The sequence below is a fragment of the Oryzias latipes genome, chromosome 21 (assembly GCF_002234675.1).
Source record: "Oryzias latipes chromosome 21, ASM223467v1".
Classification (NCBI taxonomy): domain Eukaryota; kingdom Metazoa; phylum Chordata; class Actinopteri; order Beloniformes; family Adrianichthyidae; genus Oryzias; species Oryzias latipes.
Window position 1 is genome coordinate 22,170,640 of NC_019879.2, and position 10,732 is coordinate 22,181,371.

At 40.4% G+C, this 10,732-nt stretch overlaps 1 protein-coding gene across 1 annotated transcript; it reads left to right on the forward strand.

Annotated features, from left to right (window-relative positions):
• Nucleotides 1-2,509: 2,509 nt before the first annotated feature.
• cdca7 (cell division cycle associated 7) lies at nucleotides 2,510-7,723 on the forward strand. Its single transcript, XM_004081759.4, has 10 exons — nucleotides 2,510-2,620; nucleotides 2,986-3,126; nucleotides 3,211-3,333; nucleotides 3,415-3,612; nucleotides 3,708-3,788; nucleotides 4,327-4,518; nucleotides 4,596-4,724; nucleotides 4,807-4,956; nucleotides 6,226-6,362; nucleotides 6,452-7,723. Exons 1-10 carry the CDS (start codon nucleotides 2,600-2,602, stop codon nucleotides 6,486-6,488), a joined length of 1,209 nt encoding a protein of 402 aa, XP_004081807.1. The 5' UTR covers nucleotides 2,510-2,599; the 3' UTR covers nucleotides 6,489-7,723.
• Nucleotides 7,724-10,732: the final 3,009 nt, after the last annotated feature.

Sequence of the window (10,732 nt, forward strand, 5' to 3'; positions counted from 1 at the left end):
TAAGCAAAGTATAAAAGAGGTGTGATGTAATGCTCTTTAGTGATAGTATGGCAATACAGCAATCTGTAATTTATCAATGTGGTCATTTTGAGGGACTTCATTGAAATTCAGATATGTGCTTATAAAAGACTAATAAAGCCCAGACCAAAAACAGAAGCATAAATAATTTCAGGGATAAGAAGCTAACCAAGAGATCAAAAACTATTTAGAGGATAACCAATGGTTTTACTGTGTTTTATAGATGATTTCAAATACTGTCATGTTACCAAAATGCATGGTAACAGAGAGCTAACATAATAGGAAGCTTTAACAGGCCTAAGCCATATGTCTACCATTTAAGTTTTTGATGCCTGCTGTTTTTTAACAATTTGTTGTGGTGTTGACTATAAGTTTTTTATTTTGGAAACATGAAAAGGGACCAAACCGATTGGAGTCCAATTTCTTAGAAACAGAGAGAAGAGAGAAACAGGTCCCACGTTAAGATATTCTAAATTCCCCCAGTCCCTAAAGACCAACTCTGATCTATTTTCAAAGTGTTCCCTGTGGTCTTTCAATTATGATTATTTTAGCCAAAATAATAAATAAAAAATAAAAAAAACTGTCAATTTCTAGGACATAGTTTCTGCAGACACAGTTTCATCAGAAATTTGCTTCCGAGTTGTGTGACTGTTTGAGTGGAGCAACCCCTCACCTCCCTGTTGCTGAGAGCTCTCTGTTTACATGCTCTCCTACTAGCTAACAGCCTCTAATGACCTCAACCTAACATTAAATACAAATTCAAATTAATATTTTTTCTATAGCACCTTTCATGAAAAAGAACAGCTCAAGGTGCTGTACATAAAAACAAGCAAGAACACAAAAACATCAATCCTCACACGTGAAATGAAAATAAAAAATAAATTAAGCCCTTCACAATAAAATACACAAACACAAATAAAAGACACATGATTATAAAAAGCTAAAGAAGGGAAAACCCAGAAGGCGACATCCGTTGACTGAGGTTTCAGCATCTAAGCAGCACGAGTACAACTCATCTCCGGCACCTCCTGCCCCACAGCCCCCCCAACCGCGGAGTCCAATGCACCCAACGTGGGCGCACCAGGCCAGAAAGCTGGAAGGCCCCGGAACAATAGATGCCAGAGGACAAGCAGGTGCAACAAGAACGACAAACAATTCTGAAGCCACTTAGTTTTGAGCCAGATGACAGCTTGGACAAGAAAAACAAAGTCGTACTTGGATCTATTTGTCTACAGGTGAATGCATCAGAATGAAGTGGAGCAGGGAGCTTGTGCCCTGCCCAGGACTTTTTTTTTTACATAACAAATACAATATTTAAAAACGCATTTTTCGTCTACTCTGACAATGATTTGAATAAATATATGCACAGAAATGCAATTGTAAGCGTAATATTCTTTACATATGTCCTCAATCATCAAAACAATGCAACAAGAACATTTGAAAAACACACTTAAGTAAACTATGAGTTATAGAAAGTATATTATTGGGTGTGTCATCCTGATGCTGCTCCCTTTTATTACAACCACTTTTGGAAATATCCATCTGTCTGTCTGTCTATTTCACAACCTGCAACAATTACTTATTAACTAGTCTAGTTGCTATCTTGGTTAACTATTATTGAGGTGTAAAAATAAAGGTTTTCTAAGATTGTCCTGATCAGAAGACACTTTATGAGGGACATCTTTTACTTTACTAAAATGGATCTTAAGTTGACATGGAAGTTTGATCAACTCTGCAATCAAAGATTTAAGTTCAAGCAACAAATCAACTTTTGGCTGTCAAAGACATCCAAAAATCCTATGTAACAAAGTATAAAGTTATACAAAATTAAGTGGGACTTGTGAAGTACTTTGGAGCTCTGCCTCTTGAGGATGAGGAGCCAAGAACTTAGGATAATTAGACATCATGTGTTTTCACATTCTGGACAATTGGCTGAAACAAAAGATGAGATTCAATAAGTCTATGTTTCCATTTCTCTTGAAAAATACTCTGTGAGGATTTTGTAAAGTTAAAAGTTCCCCTTCTTATGTGTTTTTTTTTTTTTTTTGTTCTTTCTGGCACAGTTTAAACACAGCTTGTGATTAGAGAACCACCAAACTTTGGATCCTTGGAGGCTCGTTTTTGGTGAAAAGTATTTGTGTGTGAGAGCCATTTAAGGTGGAAAGGCCATCAACCTGAACCAGAAAGGAGGACTTTGATAAGATCTGGAAAAGAATGACCAAATTACCCGCCTTGTATGCAAATGAATCAGCAAAACGTTCGCGCCAAGAGTCAGAAAGTGAAAGATAGATAAAATATTAACACAATCAGTAACGTTTTTAATGCGCTGAAAAATGATGAAAATAATATCTAGGCTATTTAAATTTCTTGAGCTGTGTTTCCAACTTTGTTTAGACAATTTCGCAACAAATCCTTATAGTATTTGCGTGAACGTTTTTATGGACCTTCCAGGACTTTCCGATGGCGCGGGAAATGAACGGGCTACGTGTGCGCGCAGGCAGCTCCAGCTCCCACTTTGTTCACTGCAGAGCCTCTGCACGGCGTGTTCACGTGTCTTCGTGGGACCCGATCTCTCGTGAAAATGCCTGTAACCCGCTCCAAGGTAAGGACGTCAAATGTGCATGTTCTGTGTGGTTACTGCGCAGGCGTAGTGCTTTTATTCATTTTGTCGTTTTTTTCGAGGTTTTAGTCAAAATGAGCAAAACCTAAGCCACGCCCAGACGTTTCTGAAACAACATAAATGCAGGAAATACACCACCCTTATAGAAAACTACATATTGCATTAGAGTTTTACTGTTTTAAAGTACTTTTCTTATGTTAAAATTATAATAAAAGAGTTTTTTTAATATTCAGCTTTGAAAACAATTGTTATCAAAGTATTATACTAGTGTGATACTACACTGTTATGTGCACATAAGGGTTCTGCTCTGTAATAAATATCCTAAAGTTCCTGCTTGTTAATCACAGAAAGTTGCAGTCCAGCCTTCTGCCACCAGGATGAGTCTAAGGGGCTTCCGTAGTGTCCCTCTGGTTCCAATGGAGACCTCCTCCTCTTCCTCAGACGACAGCTGCGACAGCTTTGGCTCTGATGGAGGCTTCGCCAATACGGTACCACCCCAGTAAATAGTTGGATGACATCTGTTTACCTGCCGATTGCTTGTGACTTATGCAGCCGGGGCGTATGTTTGACAGAGAAGCCGCCTGAGACCGACGAGGAGGACTGCGGAGAAGCCCAAGATGCCTGGAGTCTCCTCAGAGGAGGACACCTGCAGTGGTTTTGAGGAGAACGTGATCAGCAGGCAGATGCAGAAAATAGTAGGATTTGCATTCGCAGCGTCGTTTTAACAGGATTTTTGTGGAATCTTTTAACCGAGTTCTTTCTTTTTCTCACCTCAGAGTGTAAAACCTTCAGGAAGAGGCCGAAGATCAAACGTCCTGAAGGTTGCCTTGACTTTTCCTGCGAAGAGGTCGGACAGGAAGAGGCCCGCATCTGAACCTTTGCCTCAGGCTGGGGAGCAGGAATCGGACTCCGAGGGAGAAGAGGAGAACTTCATGAACAAGAGAGCTCTGAATATCAAGGAGAACAAGGAAATGGTACAGTCCCCACCTTTTGTTTAACCAGAGTATTTTACCTACAACAATAAAAGGTGAATATTTGAATTCAAATTGTTCCCACTTGTTGTTTACAGCTGGCAAAACTCATGGCAGAGCTAAAAAAGGTGCCTGGAATTTTTTCTGATGGACGACTGGGACTTTCAGCATCAACAACGGTATTTAACAGAATTCCAAATCCTCTTAAAGTCCCTCCAATCATCTTTTAATCTATTTTAAAAGCGTTCCCAGCTGTTTTTTAATTATGGTTATGGCGTTTTTAGCCAAAATCCCCAAAACTTGTGAGTGTTGGCTAGAAGCAAGCCCGTCCCCCTTTCCTCTTCCCGTTGCTGAGGGCTCTCCTGCTAGCTTACAGTCCCTCACACCCCCAACCTAACATTACTGATGCAAAAAAAAAATGGCGAGGAATATTGGAGCTATCCAATCGTACAGTTTAGAGGCAGAGGCCACCTCAGATGTTGAAAATAAAGACATAAAGTGTATTATCTAAGTAACAAATATGATTTTTGCCTTATTTTGTTTGCCTATACATCGATTTCAACAAAGAAATATTCAGAAATGCATTTCTAAGCTGAATTTTCTTTACAACATCTTAAAAACACAATTTTCACCTGAGTGGGTCTTTAATTTTAATCTTTCATTTCTAAACGAAGCTCCAGGATTCTTATTAATTCGTCATTTTATTACGTTATTTAGCCCAGACGTGCACCTCGAACGCCTTCAGGAACTCCAAGAGCTTTTAGGAGAAATCCAGAGCGCACATCCCGCCCCCACACACGCTCCCGCTCTCTGGTGGACGGACCCCCCACCCCGCCTCCGGAGGAAGAGTCTGAAGACAAGTACAGCCTGATCCGCAAAAGTCGCTACTACGAGGAAGTGGACGAGCCTGTAAGCGACACCTCTAGTGTTTTGGAAAGAGTCGAATCGTTTCACAAACCGCTCACAGCTTTTGTCGTCTCTTGCAGCCTCGCCGGCGGTCCTACAACGGCACCAAGGCCATCCCTCATGTGGTGCGGCCCGTCGAGGAAATCAGCGAGGTGGAACTGCAGAACATCTGCCACAACGTGCGGGAGAAGGTCTACAACAGCTCCACTGTGAGTCTGCCCTCGCACACCTGCAGGTTGTGTAACCGCGGGAAACTTGTGGTCATTTTTTGTTGTTGTCATTGGTTGTCAGGGATCCACTTGTCACCAGTGTCGACAGAAGACCACCGACACCAAAACAAACTGCCGTAACCCGGAGTGTGTCGGTGTGAGGGGGCAGTTCTGTGGCCCGTGTCTTCGGAACCGCTATGGAGAGGAAGTCCGGGATGCTCTGCTGAATCCTGTAAGGGCAAAGAGGGGGGTTGAGCATTTGTCAAAAGGAGGGCTGCCCCAATCAGGTTTTGTGGCCCTGATCCGATCCAGAACCATTTGATTTTAAGAATACTGATCTGACTTTGTAACAAATTAAAAAAAACAAACACATTTAGTAAAAAAAGATTCAGGTACCTCTGATTAGAATTTTTTAAACATTATTTATCATTTCACGATTAAACCGAGCACTTCTCTGTAGCACCTTGAAACAATTAAGCAAAAATAGTGCAACCATCAATTGTTAATGGCGTAATATCTTCATTAAATATTTAAAATCACTTTCTTCTAGAATTATTGATGCAGCATAAATATGACAATGAGTATTTATGGGTATTTCTTTAGTTGTTTTTGAGAGATTAAGAATTTTTCTCCCACTCTTTCTCTGAGCTTGCACTTTGTAGACGCTCCCTTGAAAGCCATCTAACCACTCATAAAACATTTTTTTTAAAGCCTTTGGAGTCTATTGTTTACGGTGGCCGACAGGGCTCACACTACATACAGAAGAAACAACGCAACGGCATTACTGGCAGCACAACATAAACCGCAGCACAACGGAAATGACGGAAAAAGAGAAAATGAGGACTTTTTTTCCTACCTGCAAAAAACAAAAATTCTGTTTCAAACTATTCGGCACTCCTGAGAACTATGTGATATTTGGACTTGAATAGGGTGTTTTCTCACTAGATACTAGATAATTTTACCTTTTTTCTTTGGTGGCCCTAAAACTGTCGTACTGAATAGTTTGAAACTGAATTATTATTTTTTTTGCCGGTAGGAAAAAAAAATGTCCTCATTTCCTCTTTTTCCGTCATTTTCTTCGTGCTGCGGTTTATGTCGTGCTGCCAGTAATGCCGTTGCGTTGTTTCTTCTGTATGTAGTGTGAGCCCCGTCGGCCACCGTAATTGTTTGGGTTAAGACAAACACTTTCTGCCATTTTTATACCTTTTATTAAAAGAGTTTTTGAGTCTGTGAATACTTCGTTAGCTTTACTGAACTGGTTTGGTCCTAGTTCTGCTCAAACTACTGCTGTATTCTGCTGCAATTCACAGCAATAAAATGTTGCGCTCCGTTCATCACATGCTTACTTCTAGTAGAATGTTTATCTGAAATCATAAGCTTGACCGGGATGCAGCATCCGATCTTAAATCGTGATTGGCCTAATTTCCGATTATGTGATCAGATTGGGCCCTCTCTAGTGATAAAATGCACGAAATGTAACCAAGTTGTTTAATTTTTGCAGGACTGGCAGTGCCCCCCCTGCAGAGGCATCTGTAACTGCAGCTTCTGTCGTGCACGGGAGGGCCGCTGCGCCACAGGAGTGCTGGTTTACCTGGCTAAATACCACGGTTACGACAATGTGCACGCCTACTTGAAAAGGTAATAAAAAAAGTATCTCTGACCATTTATTTAAAAAAGAAAATCATGTTTGGAAAATCTGAGAGTGATAATTGTTGTTTCTGTTGCAGCTTGAAAAGAGAACTGGAAATGGAAAGCAGTGAGTGAAACCCAGACGGGCCGCTGAAGAACCTGAACCTGAACCGCCGTCACACAAAAAAAGCTTTTTGTTTAAAGACAACTGACATTTTAAGGAAGCCGTCTGGCATTTTTCCTCTTCAACTTGTGTTTTATGATCCTATTGATCGTTCCATTTTTTGGCCTAAATCTCACATTACAGCTGAGAAGTTGAGATGAAAAAGCATACCGACTTAAAAAATGTCTGATCTGCTCTGCGATCTGAGTTTTACCTAAAAAAGTTCTTATTATTCCAAGATGCTTGTAAATATCCCTTCATATTATTTCTGCAGCTTCAGGCATTTTTAGGAAAGCCTTTGTTTACATTGTTTTAAATGTAATGACTCCAATCATCCTCCAGAGGACACGTTTTGAGATTATCTTTACTTACAAACCATACAAATTGATTTTCATCCATCCTTTTTTTTCTTAAACCCGCTTTATCGCTTTTGGGGTCACAGGGTCACCGGAGCCTTACCTGGCTACTGTTTGGCGAAGGTGGACAGGTCGCCAGCCTGTCGCAGGGTCACACACACCCACGCACTGTCAGACCTAGGGACAATTTGAAAGTCACCAATCAAGCCTTATACATTTAGGATGATGGGAGGAAGCCTGAGGGCCCGGAGAAAAGCCACATAGCTGGGATTTGAACTAGGCTTTCTTGCTGTAAGAGGCGAGAGTGCAACCATGCAGCCCTGAAGTTGATTTTCCTCAAAAAAAAAAAAAAAAGAATCTGGTGATAGAGCAGTAATCTGACTACTGTAATATGGTAATATGGGGGGGTGTTTGAAAAGGGCACAAAGTGAGGGCCACCGATTCCCTCCACTAAATCCAGAGCTGTGATATACTACAGCGCCTGCTTAAATATCCTTCATTAGATAACTGTCACTAATGGTGTGGAAACAATTAGCAGACTTTAATGGGAATCTCATACCTGTAAATCATTTGATCCCGTTTTAAGCACGTTCTCGCTCTGCTCCAGTCTCTCCGGCTCATTTTCCGCCGTTCTCTGGTTGAAGGTGCTATCAGAGTGCAGGTAGAGTTATGGCCCACGGAGAAATCGGCTCCTCCATTCCAGCCGACGGGGCAGTGACCTTTGAGATGTTCTTGCTTCGACCTGATCTTGATCAAACGGTTTTGTTTATAATTCTGTAAAATATTTCAGATGAAGTTTTGAGTCTGCTGTTGACATTTTTGCATTAAAGAGTTCAAAAGTGCAGGATAGAGTTCTTGCTCTTATTTAACTTGACTCCAGGACAGAGGGAGGACTAGAAATCCTCATGAGAGGAGAAAGAGAATCAAAAACTGTAAATAAATGTTATTTTCTTAAAAAAAACCACAGATAATCTAGCAGCCTCGCCAAAAAAATGCACAAGGTAACCAGATACAACTTACACAAAGAAGCAGTTGTCTTCATACGTTTTTTAATGTAATGGTATTACCTGCTCTTTCGCAGAAAAATGGATGATCTACTGAACTTCTCTGTTGAGTAGATCATCCATTTTTCTGCAAAACCCTGCATGGAAACCCTGGAAATACATAAAGAAACGATGTAAAAACAGGAATTTTTATGTTCAATTGGCTGCCGAGCTAACGGCTGAGCTCAATAAAAGTTGGATCCAGAATCCCCATTTGGGGCCATGGTGTTGCTGGAGCCTATCCTCGCCACTGAAAGGGGAAGGCAGGGTCACCCCTGGACAGTTCGCCAGTTCTTCACAGGGCAAAATTGGAAAACAAACATCTGAAAATCACCAAAACTGAAACTTTTAATGTTTTAATGAATTCAGCTTGTTAAGGCTGACTTGTTTTCTGAAATGAAGGGTTTTTGTTGTTTAAGGTTGGAAATTTCAGTAGAAAGTCTCCTCTGTGGAAGGATTTTAAAATTAAAAGATCAAGACGTCTGCAGATGGAAACACTAAGATTATTTTGACATTTCTGAGTTGTGTCTCATTTGTAATTCATACTGTTGGACATTCATACAGACCTGCTTTCAGAGTTATTTTTCTTAGAATCAAATATGTGGTGAAATAACATTTAACAGGTTATTTATTTATCCTTTACGCATTTATTGTACTTGTAAATGTATGAATATTCATAATTGGACATCGTCGATGTTTTAATTTGAGACCAAACCTTTGGACCAGGAATAGCTCATATTTCTTTGTTCATGTTTAAAAAAGTAAGCAAGACAAATTCCAACTTTTAATCTGAAAGAGTGTCAAATCTTTCAAAATAAGAGTATTTCGACACTTGAGTAGCTCGTGAGTAAACATGCAGCGGTAGCAGGTAACACAGGCCTTTAAGACCATAAATGATGCTGTGATCCCCAATATTCTAAATATAAATGTCTAAGTCAAAGACTCATGGACGCTTTTTACACTTAAAAGTTGATTAAATAAAGGATGGCTCAGGTGCTTTTGTGATTGTGCAGCTCCTCAGAAAGAAAACAATAAAAGAGACAAGATTGTGTTGTGGAATATTTTCCTTATTTTCCTGTTAAAAAAATATTATGAAAAGGAAAAATTCACATATAAGGTTTTTTATTCAAACCCAAACAAACATCCAAATCATCTGACCAGCAGGTCTTGAGCTAAATCAAAAAGGTGAACAGGAACATGAAGCAAGCGTTCCGCCTGTTTTCATTGCTCATGCAACATTAAATTCAGCACAAACAATTGCAAGTTCAGCCCATATCATCATCTCTCTACCACCATCCTTAACAGTTGTTTCTTTTTCTGTTTGTTTTTACAAGGAAAGAGGTTTTCCTCTTTGAAATCTCTGCCAACAAGCCAGTCTTTCACCAGCAGCTGTCATGACCAGTAATATTTAACACACTAACTAATAGAGTCTGACATTTATCTCCTGGTCTTTTTACAGTTCAGCACCTTTTAGCAATGAACGCTTTGACCTCTGGGTGAACTTTCTGGGATGTCCACCCCTGAGAAGATTAGAAACACATCAGAAGTCTTGATATTCCAATGAAATTACAATTTTGTGATCTTTTTTTTTGTCATTTTGGATTTCTTGTAGAGGTGCATTATTCACCAAATATTGATGAGCTAAATTACTAAAAATATGCATTATAATTTATAATGCCTCTTTTTTTGCTCCTTGCGAGAAAAAAAAATCCCCAAACTATTATTAGTATAATAAAGACGCACTTGAAGGTACTAGTCCTGTGCTAAATACCAATGATCATCCACTTTGGGGTGATGAATATTTAGGGAAGTAATTGTTTACAACATAGAAGCATTGAGCTGATCTGGTAATCAGGCTATGAAATACAATATTTATTCATTAAAGCAGATTTAATGAGGCCTTGCGGCGCTAATTATGAAAACCAGTGTAGCAGTAAATGAGTAGTGCAGGGTGGTGGGCTGCGGGGTACCTGTGAGGAGGGTCTGGGGGGCTGAAGTGCCCCCGTGTTCCACGGCAGAGTGAGCAGCAGCATGCAGCTCCGACTGCGGCCGCACAGCCAGCAGCTGTGCATCACTGGACATGCAGACGGGTCTCAGATGGACCCCATTTCCCTGCATGCCCTGCTTCGAAGGCGATACAGAAAGACACAGCCGGTGCAGTGGGGCTTTTAAATATGACTTTCCTCGAGTACTGCAGGGTAACTCGTTCTGCACATTCAATTTGTATGCAGCTCCAGAGATATGAGGCAGAATTTCGCAGCATATTATGGGTTTTGATTGACTGATATTTTCATTATGGCTGCAGGGTAGCATAAAGACTGTTAATTTGCTCAAGAGTCCTGCAGGTTTACAGTGATTGTAGTAAAGCCAGGAGAAGAAAAAAAGCTGAATAAATGAAACTCACAGGGCACAATCACAATCCAAGGGTCAAAATCAACTGATTAATTATAATTTAGAATCAATCTGTCAGGTCGGGGTAATAAACACCCCTTTCAGGCTCACTGCTTAACAACCAGCTTTGCAAGGTAAAACATGGTACCCTCATGTAAGACCACTTTATTATCCGAATGCATCATGATGCTTGGAAAAAAAATGTGAAAATAAGAGACAAAACATTTAAAAGAACAGAGGAGGCGCAGCATCTGCTCCCGTTTTTGATGCAGCTCAGCAAGAAGACTTTCCACACACGAATCCCCCACTGGCTCTGACCTCTACATCCTGTAAAGTACAGTGAGGAGAGTGCTGTTAAATGCATAGTGAGTGACTCTGGGAGGCAGAAGGCTTATGACATGTCCCTTTCCTCCTGTTCCAGCCTGG

Coding starts and splice junctions, on each gene's coding strand:
- cdca7 (XM_004081759.4), top strand. CDS start 2,600: ATGCCTGTAACCCGCTCCAAG. Junction 3,613..3,707: donor TCAAGGAGAACAAGGAAATG/GTACAGTCCCCA, acceptor TGTTGTTTACAG/CTGGCAAAACTCATGGCAGA. Junction 4,957..6,225: donor GGGATGCTCTGCTGAATCCT/GTAAGGGCAAAG, acceptor TAATTTTTGCAG/GACTGGCAGTGCCCCCCCTG.